Source organism: Drosophila guanche, unplaced genomic scaffold (assembly GCF_900245975.1).
Source record: "Drosophila guanche unplaced genomic scaffold, DGUA_6, whole genome shotgun sequence".
Taxonomy (NCBI): domain Eukaryota; kingdom Metazoa; phylum Arthropoda; class Insecta; order Diptera; family Drosophilidae; genus Drosophila; species Drosophila guanche.
Window position 1 is genome coordinate 318,350 of NW_022995758.1, and position 17,556 is coordinate 335,905.

The following is a 17,556-nucleotide window of genomic DNA, read 5'->3' on the forward strand; positions in this document are numbered from 1 at the left end:
CCTAGCTTTAATCAAAATGAATAAATTATTTTGGTATCGGATTCGGTTTCTTGTTTAGACGGGCTGTTTGGTGTTTATCCCTGACGTCGATGGCTGCTGATGGGGAGCCGTGGATGGATGACGCAAATGTAGCAGGGGAGAGTCAGTTGTGTCCAGGCCACTGATGTCGGGATAGTGGGGTACTCGATCGCGATAGGCATTGATGTCATTGTCGCGATCGGGATCGGGGAACTCGCTGGCCAGATGATAGATGATCTTCTTAAACAGGAACTCGGACAGGTTGGTGCGCAGAAAGAAGAGGAACATCCAGTTGGAGAAGTTGCACTTGTCGATCACCGCTGAGATCTCGTTCTCGTCCACTTTACCCGGCTTGGCCCAATACAGGGACCAGCGGGTGAAGGTCAAGCTATTGAATAAACGGGATTGTCAAAAGGGTTTGGGTTTGACTCTCTGCCATACTCACTTTTTGTAAAAGAACAACGTTAACAGGCGCCAGATAAGACCCAGAACGGTGACAATCAACAGGAAGGCATACCAGAACCACAATATCACATAAATCTTCTCATTCATGATGTTCAGGGCCATCACACAGAGGGTGTCGTGCTCCTGCAATGATCCGGAGGCGCCAAACTTGAAGAACTTGCACTTGGTCACCTTGGGGAAGACTATATCCAGAGCATTCATCTCGTCCACCCATCGCGAATGGAGGGCCTTTGGGCCGAGTGTAAGAAACTCTCCGGCCAGAAAGCGATTCGTCCAGGTGATCTGCAGCAGCAGATTCACCAGATTGAGCACCTCGGCAAATACCAAATGTGCTCCCCACGACTGATTCAAGCGCATGCGATCGATCATTGTGCGACGAATATCCTTTATCCGCTCATCCGCCTCCGCCATCGAGGGTATATTCAGTTTGCCAATCCGCAAACTATCGTTCTTGAGGTACTTGGTGAGACCCACCATACGCAGGCCAAAGACCAAGGCCTTGATCCGTCCACCCTCCCACTTCTTCCACAGAAAGTGCGGCACATAGAAGCAGAGAGCCTGGAAAAACAACACAAACGGCACCCACTGATAGTAGCCATGCCGCTTGATTTTATCCTCGTTTTGATTGAATGGTCCGATGCCAGGCGAGAAGATTTCACCATTCTTCAGGGCTGTATTGTTGTAATGCTTCACCTGATTAGAGATTTAAGTTTATTACTATTATAAATCATAAATACCATATGCAGATCTCCAATTAATCCGAAATGCAGTCAGATGGTCACCAATTGGTGACCCCAATTAAGACTACTGACTTTTGGCTTCTGATTGACTTACCACAGTAAAAGTGGGCGTAAAGAAACAAAATGTATTGATCACTGGTGCAATCACAGCATCGGATATACACTGAATATGCTCGCCAATGTACTGGCGGGATGTGATCAGCAGTGTGGCCACCAGCAGGATCACAAAGGTCCAGCGATAGTGCAGCTTGAAGACAATATTGTCGATGATCACACGCGTAATATCGAACTTAAGGTACTGCCTCACCGAGCTGAATGTGTTCAGCATTGTTATCTAGTTCTAGTTTCACCTTTTAGCTCTGTAACCTTACGTTTACACTACACTACGGGAGGGGTGTTTTCTCTCGGAGAAGAACTGTCGGAGGGTTGGGTGTGCCAGTGGCCTAGCTCCTCAAAACGTTGCTGTTGTCCGCACACTGTCGGGGAATTGCTAACTGTTTCGACTACGGTAACGCGCTGGACTGGCCGCCTGGGAGAGTAGGCGTCAGATTGGCGTTATCAGGAAGGGAGCCTCAAGTGGTGCTCTCTTGGTGCTAAGGCCCACCCAAAAGAGCCTCCCAGATTCGATAAGACTGCGGCCCAAAGAGCCAACTCCGCTGCCTAATTGAGTTTTTGGGTAAAGAGCGTTCCACTCACTGATTATCTTATCGAATGTTACTCGCTCAAGTAGAACCTACAGCTGGCAGGTGGAATTCCTGATCAAAATGTCTTCGGCGCGAGAGAAAATCGAAAGCGAATGAGCCAAGAGTTTAATCCCAAGTAAGTAGCAGCAAAGTAACAAAGGAATATGATGCTCTTTCCTTTCATAAAGATTCCATTCTATGGACGTACTTTTTCGACTGGCAGACCTTTCATTAATTGTTAGATTCCCTTTTCCAAATGAAAAATCCCTAAAGAAAAACGACTAAATTTGATCCACATTGAATGATTGAATCATGAACGAAAACAGCTGAACCGAAAATTTGGAACACGCAATGACATGAGGGCAGAAATAATTAAACTAATCTTGTTTCGATCACCATTTCATTCAGACACGTAAAAAGATATCCCCAAGACCCACAAAAAAGAGGAATTTGGAATGGGATTTTCCGATTACTATGTCTAAAATGTTTTAGTCAACAAGAATCCATTTTTATACCCGGTACTCAAAGAGTAAATAGGGTATATTGTAGGGTATATTTGTGCGAATAACGGTTGTATGTAACGCACAGAAGGAAGCGTTTCCGACCCCATAAAGTATATATATTCTTGATCAGCATCAATAGCCGAGTCGATAGAGCCATGTATGTCTGTCCGTCTGTCCGTCCGTCCGTCTGTCGGTCTGTCCGTCTTGTTTGTCGGCTCGTTCTCAGAGACTATAAAAGCTAGAGCCACCAAATTTTGCATCCAGACTTCTATATGCTAACACTGAAACCAGTGTATTTCAAAAATGAGCCACGCCCCTTCCGCCTCCGCAAAAGGGCGAAAACCTCCCAAATCTACAGTTTTGAAGATAAAAGAAAACTAAAAACGCCATTCCGTAGGAAATGGCCATATCTATCAGATCACCAAATTGGGATCCGATCGGATCATTATTATGGCCACAATGGAGGTCCCGCAGCTTTTGTTGTTCTTTTTTTATTACATTCTCTCATTCACACTCTGATTCTGCTTCACTCAGCCCCTGCCTCTGCCCTCCCCCTGGCGTTGACTCTTCCGACTTTTAACCAAGACTCGGTTTTGAACGTTAGATGGCGCCACTTTCGAAAAATTTGCTGTGAAACCTATCGGTCCAAGAATGTACCAATTTTATTGCTGTTTTAAATATCTCATAAATTGGAAAATATTAACTGATCCAATTTGTTTGATGCATTTTATTTAGTAGGCTTTTACTACGTGTTCTGTAATGTGAACGATGTCTAGTGGTTGGCGATGTCTTCTACATCTAGATTTAGTCCTGAGTGCCGGGTATAAACGTTGTGACGCGTAAGAAGCGTCTCACACGTCCCTTCTCGTTTTTTAGAGTAACTGACGGAAAGGAAATGATCATAAGTGCATGCTCCTCTTGTAATTTTTTTTGTTTGCTGTGCAAATATCACATAAGCGAATGGATACTTTCCCTACGAATGCACACGACACACATACATTTGCCACGAACATTTCGAGACGATGATGAACGTCTAAAGTATGAAAGTGGAATCGAATGACGTAGTGAAAATGAATTTTTTCCTTTTGAATAGCTCATGAATCAGCTGCTATTCGTGCCAGCTGTGAAGCTCCGTTTCCGCCGTAAACTAGAGCTCTCCGCATCAGAGGGCCGCCGCTATCAATCGCAATTGCGATTCAATGTTGTCTATGCTAATGGATCGACGGACAAACGACAGTGGATAAATGTGGCCCAGTGGTTAGGGGGGAATGTAGCTGTTGACCCAGATCAGTGACGAACACACATAGAACACAGCCCATAGACTGTTGTTGTTCTTAAACTTAAGATGGGAATAACGCGTTTGTTTGCGTTGGAAAAAAGATTTCATATCGGTGTTCGTCATAACTCCTAACTCATAACGTGACTCTTGGGTGGGACAGGTGGAGGTCTTGTCTCTACATACGTCAGTTCTCTTTAATCTTCTATGAAATTACAATCTTATCTGTAGACGGACAACCAGTCAGGGTCTGCTCTTCATTTTTCCATTTTATTGTATGAGTTTGTGCTTTCTTTTTCGTTTTGTTTTATTATACTTTTTTTGTAGATTTTTTTTTTATTGGAATGTTGCTTGAGATTCCCACACTATCAGTGTCAGCATACTTTATATGTATCTCTATCTGTATCTTAACTGACGCTTATCTAAATAGCTCAGCAACTACGACGAAGTCATATTTTGTGCTTATTACTTAAGCGGTTAAGAGTCGAACGTTGCCGGATAAGATACCCGTACAGCCGTACAGGTAGAGACGGGAACGAGAATAGGAATGGGAATGCGTAACCATGAACAGTGACTCCCTTCCTCTTCCCCCACTCCCACTCTTACCGCCTCTCTCTGAAATCGTGTTAGTAATTGCCACATTTTTAGACGCTTGACTGGCTATGATTTTGCCTTTTCCTGTTCTCGGCTTTCATTGGAAAATTGTTTTCGTTTTGCGCGAAAGTTCATTGAATCATATTCAAATATCAATCGAATCGCTTCATTAACACATTTGCCAAAAACTCGTAGATATACATACATATGTATTTATTTATCTGTGGCATTTTCGCATTGAAATTTAAATAAAGCAAACCGCAATGATGTTGAAATTCAAACCATTCAAGCAAGGCGATCAACACACATTACCCTCAGCCACAGATACAATTACACCTCATAAGCAATGCCCGTCTATCCACAGAAACGATACCACGGAGTGCTCGTACTTGAATTCGCATTCGTTGCAACAAAATTCTGCTAAAAAAGTGAAAGTACGAGTTTATGTTTCATACAAATTGCACAACGCTCTGCAGACGAAGAATGCCATTGATCAGGCGGGTAGTATAAATGATCTTGATTCCGCACCAGAATATAGACAGGGAGTATGTCGAGCCACGGGTGCCTCCTTAGAAATCTTTCCGATTGCTTTGATCTGTGAGGTACACACGTAAGAATCTCGTATCCATAGTTCAGGATGTTATTTTTGGTAACTTCATTAGAAGAATTCTTTGCATAATATTTCAAATGTCCTGTGATTAGATAAGGTCATAAGCTTGGTATCTGAAATGTCTCAGCTTTGTGGTGCGTTTACTTTTGTGAGTGTTTTTTTATTCAAAAACCATTTTTTGGGGTATTTGCCACCTATTGCCAATTATTCATGCGAAATGAACTTGATTCCGTTGGCTTTAATGATGGTGCGGCACACAAGAGCGACGCCGACATTTTAAATTGATTAGGCAGACACCGCCCAAAGTACGAGTGTGTCCAAGTATCTACATATAAGATAGTCAAATAGAGAGCGGGAGAAAGAGGATCATTTATAGTCTGTCTCTCTTGAGACCTTCTTTCGGGCTTGCAAAACCAAGACAAAGGGAGATTCACATTTTTGGAAGTTCTTTGCAAATCTCACGAGTTTTATGCGAAACTATTTTCACACTTGTGCGAAACTTGAGAATGGGGGATAGGGACCATCCCATTCCATCTGATTTATACACGGGCTTTAGACAATTAAGGCTTCGGTGTCGGGTTTGCTTTTCGATTCGGTTCGTTGCGGTTTTTCTGGTGCTATTTATAGCCCGGACAGTAGCCTTCTCGGCATTGTATCTTCTATTCACTCATGTGCCCGCATGTGTATCGACTTAATGGTTTTATAACTGATTTTTATTGGCTCGGCTCTCAGGTTGTTGACGGCAATCATTATTAATTGGCAACCGCCCAATGGGAGGACTCATTTCTCATGTTTTACCCCCGTTCTTCCAGCACTACGCACGCAGAATTTCAAACAAATGTTTGGGGGCGTACTGAAACGAATTCGATCCAAAAATTTTGGCTAATGAAGTTGTTTAGGAGTTAAAGTGCTGAATGTATTTTGACCAGAGCCTTACTTTAGTCTCAATGGGTTGTAAGTTTAAGATTAAGTAAACTTTTATGGAGTTTTAAACTGAGTAAATTTTGGCATAATGTAAATATAATCGATGTTGAAAATACAAATAATTAAGTAAAATGATTTTCTTCTATGTACATTTTTCCAAATTTCTTATAAAGTTAAGCTATTCTTACAGAATTCAGTGTTTAAAACGAAATACATTAAAATGTGGTTCCATGATCTTAGATTAGATTAGTAGAGGCCTTGATATAATAGTTGTTTTTAATGTATAAATGAGTAAAATGATTCTAAACTGTTTATCTCTCTTTAGTTGCCTCTCTATAAAAGATCTGTCGAGATCTTGAAGCTGTGATGTCAGGAAAGAGCACCCTTATAATTTCTTATCAGCATTCCAGCTAATACTGGGTAGTACATAGAGTGTCTACGACTATCGTCAGCTATTACGACATTGAGAATACGTTTTAATTATTTTGTACAATCGAATGAACGCTCTTGAGGGTATATAATGTATGGTATATACTATTTGCATACATATGTACACACCATGTACTACATCTGTATGTATGAACATTTTTAAAAATGATATATAACACCGTTTATGGTATAGATAAGCCAGTGGATTTCTTAATTTAAAACTCAAGATAGTTTCCTTAGTGTCGCGGACCGGGGACCCTAACGATGGGTCGTCTTGTTCTGGGTTTTGGAATTTATGGATGGTGTCGGACTTGAAAGAAAAAAGAAAACAGGTAAACAGGCAAACGAAAGAACACAAAGAAGAAGGTGAAAATACCAACAATGAGAAGGAGAGCAACATTAACGAGAACGAGTGTAACAGGTAGTCGTCGAGGCTCTGCCTTGCTCGCTCTCTCTCTCACTCTCTCACTCTTTGTCTGACTGTCTCTATGTTTCAGGCATGAAGCTACTATAAAGGAGGTCCCGTCTGCTTTTAAATGGGAAACGTAACAATGCTGTCATTAAGTGCGAGTGAAAGAGCGTGTAGAGAGAGAGAGAGAATCTTTACAATAATAAGAGTACAAGTTGCTCATACTTGCGTTCCAGCACGGTCGTTGGGGGGAAATGACCCGAGGAACGCTGCCGACGACGGGCCCTCCTCTATAGTTTCTTCATGGTTTTATGGAAAACCCCGCAAAATGTATGTAGCATATCATGGGAGAGTCACTCTAATCACGTTTCCTTCCATTCTCAATGCATGGGACGCACAGGTAAATACATCTTTGGAAATAATCAGCGTAAGTCTGTATGGGTGTGTGTGTTTTTAGGTAATATAGAAATGCAGTGAAAGCCGGGTTCCATCCTCTCTTAGCCTTTGTCTCAACTTTGCTCTCTCGCTCCATCCGTTTCGCTCCCTGTGCATCTCCGTATGTATGTACGTATACATACATATGTATATTTCTCCTGGTTACTTGTTTCTTTGTTGACTCCAACTGCAACCCCAACTCCAACTTCAAACAACTCCAGCATCCACACACAACCAACTCCATTGTACTGCACGACGGGTTCCAAGAACTTGTCGCCCTGCAACGCAATCGCAAACACAAACACACAAACACATCAAAACAAAAGATTTTGAATATGGGAAAATGAGATGCTGTTGCTGAGTGGAGACAAAGCGCGACAGAGATGCTCAACTCAACTGCATTTGCAACATCAAGAGCGGTGGCGTTGCCAGACTAATACACAAGTAACATTCCTAGCTGCCATCACATCACTCGAGTGATGGGAGTCGAGGGATAATTAGCTGCAGCTGCTGTAATTTCTTTTAGTTTAACTTCCCAGGACCACCATGTGGTGGCATCACTAGTGAGTCACCCTTCCCCATATCCCATCATCCAACTTAAATGAATTGTCACCCTTTTTGGGAGCACAGCTTCCATGTCGATGTTTAGCACGAGCTCTCTCTCTCTCTCTCTCTCTGTCCCTCTCCTTTCATAAATAAGAGCAAGTACAAGTCTGGCCTGAGCGGGAGAGAGATTGAGTGGCGACTCAAACAAGATCCACCCCATAGCACAGCACAATTTACCTGCCCGACGAATCTCACGCGCCGCGCTCTTGCTCTCTCTTACACTCTATCTGTACAGCATAACTGGGTGTTTGGTGGTCGCTCCCCCAGCCACGATAATGCAGCACATGAGAGAGCATCTGAAATGACTCAAGCGGAGCGGGCTCGCGCTCTTGCTCTGCCCTCTCTCTCCTTGGCAAAACGGAACGCGGACAGAGAAAACACTGCCCTCCAGTTTGGGCTCAGAGCTCAGACGAAAACCGATATCCGAAGTGTACGCTTTAGTGCCCGCTGCTGTGTCGGCGTTTTATACTACCTGGGTAACACCGCGCCAGCCGTCGCCGTTGTCGTCGTTCGTCGTCGCCGCTACGCTACCGCCTAGACCAGCACCAGTACCAGTACCACCACCACCACCACCACCGCCCGACCGCCCGCGCTTTTCGTTTGAGTTTGAGTTCGAGTTAACGAGTACGATTGTGTCGCGTCGTCCGTCGTGTGTTTGAGAGCGTGCGCACCCGAAGACACTCCGCCGAAGCCGAAAGCTCGCTGGGGGATCGATCTAACCAGAGCGCGCCTGTGTGACCAAATCCAAGACCAATTGTTGATCGTGCCCAGACCCAGACGCAGGCGCACACCATCAAATAATCAAACACGCACACAGCCACACGAATTAAGAATATTTTTTTTTACTGTTTTCGCTTGATGTGCATTATTCTTGGGCCGGAGACTGAAGAGTTATGTTGGAAAAGTGAGCAGCAGGCCATAAGCAAGAGCAGCAGCAGCAACAAAAAGCCGTAAACGACAAACAACACGGTAATCAATCAAAGTAAGACCGGAACGGTAAAATAATTCGAATTAACCAAAACAAGAGCATTAACGCAGACAACGAGACAACAGAAACTCCACAATGTTTGATGTATTCGGCTCCGTTAAGGGGCTGCTGAAGATCGACCAAGTGTGCATCGACAACAATGTATTCCGGATGCACTACAAAGCTACCGTGATTATACTGATCGCCTTTTCGCTGCTGGTGACATCCCGCCAGTATATCGGCGATCCGATCGACTGCATCGTCGACGAGATACCGCTGGGTGTGATGGACACCTACTGCTGGATCTATTCGACATTCACGGTGCCGGAACGTCTCACCGGTGTGACCGGCCGAGATGTGGTCCAGCCTGGCGTAGGGTCCCATGTGGAGGGGAAGGATGCGGTCAAGTACCACAAGTACTACCAGTGGGTGTGCTTTGTGCTCTTCTTCCAGGCGATACTCTTCTACGTGCCGCGTTACCTCTGGAAGTCGTGGGAGGGTGGACGCCTCAAGATGCTCGTCATGGACCTGAACAGCCCGATCGTGAACGATGAGTGCAAGAACGATCGCAAGAAGATCCTCGTCGAATACTTCATTGGAAATTTGAATCGGCACAACTTCTACGCCTTCCGCTTCTTTGTCTGCGAGGCCCTCAATTTTGTGAATGTGATTGGCCAGATCTACTTTGTGGACTTCTTCCTCGACGGAGAGTTCAGCACGTACGGCAGCGATGTGCTCAAGTTCACCGAAATGGAGCCCGATGAGCGTATCGATCCGATGGCGAGGGTCTTTCCAAAAGTGACCAAATGTACGTTCCACAAATATGGTCCCTCCGGCGATGTGCAGAAGTTCGACGGACTGTGCGTGCTGCCGTTAAACATTGTCAATGAAAAGATCTACGTGTTCCTGTGGTTCTGGTTCATCATCCTCAGCATTCTGTCGGGCATCTCACTGATCTATCGCATCGCCGTCGTTGTCGGCCCCAAGCTCCGTCACCTGCTCCTCCGCGCCCGTTCCCGACTGGCCGAGAGCGAGGAGGTCGAGCTGGTGGCCAACAAGTGCAACATCGGTGACTGGTTCCTGCTCTACCAGCTGGGAAAGAACATCGATCCACTCATCTACAAGGAGGTGATATCCGATCTCTCGCGCGAAATGGTGGAAGATGAGCATAGTGCTCATAAGCGACCATTCGATGCCTAAAATCTAAGCGAAGACCAACACAAAGATGAAGATGGAAGACCAGGACGAGGACGAGAACGAGAATAAGAACGGGGTGCTCATCCATTCAAGGAGTGGGCGTGGCAGTGTGCCAGAGTGCCAGTAAGTGTCCCCCACACACACACACACACACCCACCTCTACACACAAACTCTCAAAAGAAGCTCCATCCCTAACGTTTACATATATTTCCATTACAATTCCCAAAAAACCCAAAAAACCGAACCCTCCATCGATCTTAAGGCAAAAGAAAGACATTAGTTCGTAGTGATTTAGTTGATAAACCTTTCAATTGATTGTAAACTTGGATTATGACAACGATTATGCATCCATCCATGCGTAGATTGTAGTTTTTCAAACAACCGAAAGACACCACCAACACACCCACCATTTTTTTTTTTACCATTATCTTTAGTCTTAACAAGCGAACGAACTAAGCGAGATCTTCATAACGACAATAAAAAACTATGTTTTCCAATACAGCAAAGAAGCACTTTTACACCGAGAGGCTTAACAAGAGCGAGGGAGAGAAAGAGAGAGATAGAGAGATAGAGAGAGAGAAATTCTTCTGGTCTTACGCGCTCATTTAAGCGTAACCCAAGCAGCCCAACAACCGGCTCTGTCTCTGACTCCGGCTCTGGCTTGGGTCTCCACTTGATTTCCCTTCCAGTCAAAGCGAGACGGCAAATGCGCATGCGCAACAGCTATTTCTAGCTCTGTCCCACTACCAAACACACACACAGAAAGACACACATGAGGGACAGGGAAAACCAGTTTGACCAGCGGATAGTAGCTGGAAAGATCATTGCCAGCAAGGCAAAAGATTCTTGCCAACTTCGACTTCGACTTCGACTTCATCTGGCATTTGGCATTTCTCTGACGGCTACCCTGTGGATGGTCGAACCTGTCCAAACCGGTGGGCTGTATGCGTACTGTGAGAGCTTGTATTGTTCGTTACGAAACTTTAACTGCAGTCCAATCAATAAATATTTAGCCAAGCATCACTTTCGTGTATCATACATATAAAATGTGTCTTCAACTCATATTGATTTGTGATGGTTCTACTTACCGAATTAATCATCCCTGACCATCCGTTACTTATCTATCTCTAGTTAAATTTGTCTCCTCCCTATGCATCTCGTTACCATCTTTACCGTTTTTTTCTCTCCTCTCTACCGCTCTCGCTTCCATCTCTAATGTGTGTGTTTTTATACCCGGTACTCGAAGAGTAAATAGGGTATATTGTATTTGTGTGAATAACGGTTGTATGTAACGTACAGAAGGAAACGTTGCCGACCCCATAAAGTAGATCATCATCAATAGCCGAGTCGATAGAGCCATGTCTGTCTGTCCGTCTGCCCGTCCGTCCGTCCGTCTGTTCGTCTTGTTTGTCGGCTAGTTCTCAGAGACTATAAGAGCTAGAGCCACCAAAATTTTGGCTCCAGACTGCTGTATGCTCACACTGAAACCAGTGTATTTAAAAAAATGAGCCCCGCCCCCGCAAAAGGGCGAAAACCTCCCAAACCTACAAGAAGATAAAAGAAAACTAAAAACGCCATTCGGTAGGGAATGACCATATCTATCAGATCACCAAATTGGGATCCGATTGGATCATTATTATGGCCACAATTAAGAAATTAATTTGCAGTGGCTAAACCCACCCTGTCCCGCAGCTTATATTTGTTTTTTTTTCACGTTCTCTCATTCACACTCTGCTTCGGCCTCTGCCTCTGCCGCGAGAGTGCAGTGTGTGGGTCTAGGGAAGCCCGGAAAGCTAAAGGAGCGTATTGGTGTGAGAAGTGTTGTAGATGTAGAGGACAGATGAAGAAAAAATTTAAAATTTGACATAACACCGCTAAGGTGCAGATGTAGTACTGAGTGCCGGGTATAAAAGTTGTGACGCGTAAGAAGCGTCTCACACGTCCTTTCTCGTTTTTTGTTGGAGCTGCCACACACATTGCCCTTCAACTCAACTCAAATGTCTCCCTGTCAGCTACGTAATCAGCATTTAGTTGCTCAATGTCTGCGCACATTTCGTTCTCGGTTCTCCGTTCTCTGAGACGACATGCAATGCCAATTAGAAGTTGGGCAATATGTGTGGTCGCGTACGTGATTGCTTCAACTAAGTATTGTACTTATCTAATCGAAAGAAGCGAGGTTCTCAGCAGAGAGAGAGAGAGAGAGAACGAGGCAGAAACCCCAAAAAAGGAACAAACTTGATAAGATACCAGCTACAGATACAGGGAACACAGCAACAGAGATACACGTACGTACAATACATTCGGGCAAAAAAGAGGCTGCTGAGACTGTTTAGACTGTTGAGTGCTGATGTTGATGTTGATTGGCGACAAAGTGCTGCAATTAGCACACATTTTCATTCGCTCGGAGATCAGAAAAGATCACAAGATCACAAGATCTCAGATCCAGACTAGGTCCGTGTCCGCATCCGTACCGGACTGTAGTTTCATTAATGATAGCAAAAACACAAACACACAATTCGTCTCGGGGTCTCTCGGTCGCTGTTTAGCCTCAACAGCTTTTGATGATCATCATAATCAACAAATAAGCGAATGAAAACTTTGTTCTTGCCCTCTCCACATGTATGTATGTATGTACATGTATGTATCGTACATATGTGTATCGTACATATGTACATAGGTATGTGTGGCCGTCAATTTGGGATATCAATGAATGAATGAATGGACCTGCCTCGGACCGTACCGGACCGCACCGTTCTATCACACCCTGTACACACCTACACATTCAATCAACGCCCTCCCCCCAAACGAACCACATGGCCCTACACAGCCTTTTGCCTGAACGAGTCACCATGAATGAAATGAGAAACAGACACGCGAAAAGCTGTTGCTCTCCATTAAATGTTTTCTGTTTTGTAGTACATCTAAATACCTCGCAATCATTGACAAGATCTTCAACTCTGAGATAACTCTGAGATATGATGCATAAAATAGGACTATCATTTGATCTTGTTAGCTATATAGCTATTGAAATACATGCACATACCTTCAGTATTTCTAAATTTCAACCTGGCTTCGAATTTTCTCACTAGTGAATTTAAACTAAAGATCCAGGTATCCAATAGTCGGAAAACTTGACTAGTTTTTCATTATGTTATTTTTTTTGCGTTCATATTAAATTTACTACTCACGCACATAATTGGTTTCTCTCTCTATGAGACTTTAATTGCATTAATTGCTTTCAATTAGCAAAGAGCATGAGAACGAGTGGAAGAATGCCCCTTACTCGTCGCCAATGAAAATCCATACATATTCCATACATATCTGAGAACAGTGGAGCATGTTCCGAGTATGATTTATAGATTTATTGCTTCCCTTAGTTGCAGGTTTGTTTTGTTTTTTTGTTTTTTTGAATGGACTGTAATGATAGTAAAACAGTTGTGGGATTCTTATTCATCGCACATGTATTGAGAAATAGGGAAAAGAAACAGATTCAAATACAGATGCACATACAGATGATGATTTTGCACAATTTCTTTACTTTGAGATATTTACAAATATCAAGATTGGAAATAGAAAAACTCGTTTAATGCATTTATGTCCATGTATGTTTAATATGAGAATGCTCAGACAAATGATGTAAGATAGAAAGATGTACATATGTATAATATACATTTCTAGATTTATACCACATCATGAATGCATATAAGCTCCATCACAAGCAACGTCAACGAATTTTTGAATCTTATCCAAAAACGTTTCATCTGTAATTGATCTTAAAAATGATATACATATTTTTTCCTACAAGAAAATGATTTAAGTCCATTAATTGTATTTCTTTTTCTTTTATATAGTTTCACGCAGCCGAAATTGGGTTAAGATGCGGACGCTCCAAGTCGCTGGATGTCAATGTAGATGAGGCCTTTCGAGCTAATGACGAGCTAATTGAACACATATCAACGAATTCCATGCTTAAAATGGGATAGATGCAAAACGGGGTGTTAGCCAGAGATGCAGTTGGAGTGGTGGCGAAACGTATACTGCTATAAACAAGAGAAAATATGAAATATGAATAATAATAGTACACAAATGAATGTAACAAATACTAGCCGAGTTCCAGGGGCTGGGGGCTACTCCCCCGAAGGCGCACGACAATCAGAATTTATATATGTATGTATGTTCCGAAAGCCTCCATAAGCCCCCTGGGCGAAATCCATAAAAGACAGGACAAAAGACATTTCAACTATACTTTATTCTATATTGTACGAGTATGTATATGTCGAGGAGCAGCTGCTAACGAATTAAGTTATGGGATAAAGATATATACCTATACATCCAGACATATATAATATATTTTTTAATAAGCAATTACACAGATATTTATACATACGAAGAGACATACAATATATATTTACGAATGCCACATGCGAGTAATATTTATGCTAAGAGTTGTGATCATTGATTAAGACATCTAAAAAAAAAAACGAGACAAAAAAATCATTCGGATACACTATATATCCATGAAAAAAACATAACAATAATTTACAAATAGTAAAGAAACGCCAGCATAATGAGAACCCTACTGATAACACTAATAATATACAATACACATACACGCATACATATTTTAAATATTCTATTTCAATTTTTACACATATAATTTAGCAATTTTCGCCAGAAATTAGTAATAGTAATTTTTCATAATTTAATATTTTCTTTTTTTTTTGCATATTTTTGGTAGCATTTATATAGTTTAGCCCAATTTTTTTTTACACTCACGAGAAATCATCCATACACGAGCGAAGAGCAAGGGAGAAAAAGCTATATATTTATACAAGAGAAAAAATAAAAAATATATACATTAAAAACTAAATGTAAGTTAATGGAAAAGACAAGCAACAAATGAAAGACTCAAAGGCAATATTTAGAAGACAGTTTAAATCGAAAAGAAATCAAAAAATAAATATATAAAAAAATCAATGTTTGTCATTTTAGGCTAAGTTTCAATTTCAATTCCATATTCTTATGCCTAAATATAATTGTACGAAATTACTCGAGTACATGATGATTTGTTTCTAAGATTTATCGTTTGTATTCATTCAAGAACAACTCCATTTCATGCAGAAATAAATGACAGATTAAAACAAGAGAAATCAAAGACCATTTTCTTATCAGGGTGCGCCAAAGCAATTACAAAACCAAACAACAGAATACAAAATACACAAATAATAAAAAAAAAACAACTTTTGTCGACACTTCAAAGGTTCTCTCAAAGGTGGAGGCCGGTTCCACATTTTAACTGACGAGAACCTGCCGAAACTTGTTGACTTTCAGCAAACATCGTAACTGGTTTCCACACGATCTCTGGGTGCTAATGGTCTTTGACCCACCTGCCTGCTTCACAAGAAATATCATCAGAACTTTGTTCTATATGTATGCATGTAACTGCAGCTGACGTGAGATTTCCCTGGGGCTACCCCATCTTTCATTCTACAGAGAATCAAGAAACTTTCAAAGCTTATCAGAGAGGAGTGTGAAAAAAAGAAAACTCAAAGCAAAGCTGATGATTTCTAGCAACAGGTGGCGAAATATCAGGGGAGGTAAAATCCAATCTTTAAATTGTACCACCTGGTCAGAGTTCTGGTTTTATTCTTACACCTTTGGCCACAAACAAATGCGAATAACTTCCCATTAAATTCCGTGATTTAACGCTTACATTATGTTAATTGATACAAATCACATTTATCGGGGCTAATTTGGTGAATTTTTACTTTTTATTCTGGATAAACTCAGCTCAAGTTTAAATTTATAAAATGTTCTAAAATTGAACTTTTAAGCTGTGAAGTATTTGTAAAGGTAACAAGACACTTTAGCTGGGACACAAAATTGTATTTACTTATCATCAGAAACGTAAAAAGGCTACTTTATAGCTACATACGTAAGAGACACAACCTTTATGGATATAGCACTAATAAATATGGATAGCCTGATTAGTTTTGTATCCATTAATACTCAATCTACGTTTTGTTCCGGAGACTGATTGCAATTGTTTCCCCTTTCCGGATTGCGACGCATTCCGGACAAACACCTCAACGGTATGCTGTAATAACGATTCGGTGACCAGGTCGCGACTTGTGAGTATTCCAGCAATTTCACAATTATACAAACATTGCAAATTTATGCTGAAAGTAAGGCAATGCCATAGCCCCATGCAGGGGGTGGTGGTGGTTCTGGGCTGGGTCTGGGCCTGGCACTGGGGCTATGCGGAGTGCTGCGAAGATGTTGAGCAAATTACGGGTACGGGTATCATATCAAATTGAATTAAGCGCTGCAATTGCCCTCAATAAATAAATACATATGTATGTACATACATAGATACATACAATCGTATAAATATTACGGCATGGCATTGCCAAGAAAAGGCGAAACCCAAGTGTGGAATATAAATGGGTATATTCTCATATATTAATGAAAACTACGGAGCTCCCTCGCTCTCTCTGTCTCTATCTAAGCGACAAATGTCAAAGTTCTAAATTGATTGAATTGAATTTTTATTTGGATATAATACATTACCTTAAACATTCCGCAGAACAAAACGTACACACAAACGTGGGAATGGCACGTCTCAGGGTAAGCTTTAGATACATATGTATATCAAAAATAAACAATTTTTGACTGGATCATGGAATCCTATTTGAATTTGTATCTCCAAGTCGTAAGACTTCCTGGCATTTAGTCGTAAAGCTATTAGGTACTCATTAATTCGTAGTTACCCTTAGTGGCAACGCCAACTGAGGGGCGCTGCTGCATGACGTGCGACACGAGTTTTGTCTGAACCACAGCATACTCATTTCCAGACGAGCAGCTCTACTTGGATGAATAAAAATACCTCCCCCATGGGAAAATACGTGGGGTTGTATGTACATACCGATAGGCGAGTATTTCTGGTTGACCTTGCACTTGGGTGGGGGGTTGCTCACCCTTTTGTTGTAGTTGCTTATGTGCTTTCTTTCCGGACAATTGTCAAATTAGTTTCCCGCAATTTACACAACAGCGCTGCAAAACAACACCCACTGTGGCGATCAATTTCAAACACAAATTTGAAATCCGTGCCATCCCACAGCCCCAGCGGTGGCGACCTCTGGCGGTGGCCAACATCTTACGTAATGTCGTCACGTAAGCGGTTTTGCGCTACGGTTTTCTACGGCCACTCGTCTAAATTTCATTTTATTCACTGTTGTTTTCGCTGTATTTTTACTGTGGCTGTTGTATTCTGACATTACCCCTGCTGAATCGTTGTCGGGTTTGCCTCCTTTTGTTACTGCCTTACAGATTTATTTTTATTGCCGTTTTGTTTTTTCGTGCTATTGTCGCAATTGTTTTTTTTTCATTGTACACTCTGGCTCAATGCTGCAAATTAGCTTTGAGCGAGAGGGAGGAGCAGCAGATCAGTTTATTTATCACCTTGCTAAGTAAATATTCTCGACCCAAATCGGGCCAAAATCACGTTTAGTTTGTTTCTCCTCAACCAGTCCTTACTTCTACTTCCATTATTCTCCTAACATTCACCTACAACTATGTATAGAAATAGTTCTTGGGCGGACATCTTCCTTGCTTGAGCATGGTTGACCATTAATAAGAATGTATGTAGAGAGTATGACACTCTCTCTTTTAGTCAGATGGCAATTCATCAGTGCTGACC

At 42.0% G+C, this 17,556-nt stretch overlaps 2 protein-coding genes and 1 long non-coding RNA gene across 3 annotated transcripts; 1 reads left to right on the top strand and 2 right to left on the bottom strand.

Annotated features, from left to right (window-relative positions):
* Positions 1-1,751, bottom strand: LOC117590462 (innexin inx7). The gene is made up of 3 exons (XM_034283099.1): positions 1,318-1,751; positions 464-1,176; positions 1-406 (listed from the first exon to the last, which is right to left on the bottom strand). Exons 1-3 carry the CDS (start codon positions 1,549-1,551, stop codon positions 55-57), a joined length of 1,299 nt encoding a protein of 432 aa, XP_034138990.1. The 5' UTR covers positions 1,552-1,751; the 3' UTR covers positions 1-54.
* Positions 1,752-6,011: 4,260 nt separating this feature from the next.
* On the bottom strand, positions 6,012-7,975 carry LOC117590464. The gene is made up of 3 exons (XR_004574295.1): positions 7,870-7,975; positions 6,877-7,364; positions 6,012-6,552 (listed from the first exon to the last, which is right to left on the bottom strand). It is a non-coding gene; the product is annotated as an uncharacterized LOC117590464 (long non-coding RNA).
* Positions 7,976-8,107: 132 nt separating this feature from the next.
* On the top strand, positions 8,108-14,831 carry LOC117590463 (innexin inx2). The gene is made up of 2 exons (XM_034283100.1): positions 8,108-9,979; positions 13,709-14,831. The coding sequence occupies exon 1, from the start codon at positions 8,756-8,758 to the stop codon at positions 9,857-9,859; it is 1,104 nt and encodes a 367-aa protein (XP_034138991.1). The 5' UTR covers positions 8,108-8,755; the 3' UTR covers positions 9,860-9,979; positions 13,709-14,831.
* Positions 14,832-17,556: the final 2,725 nt, after the last annotated feature.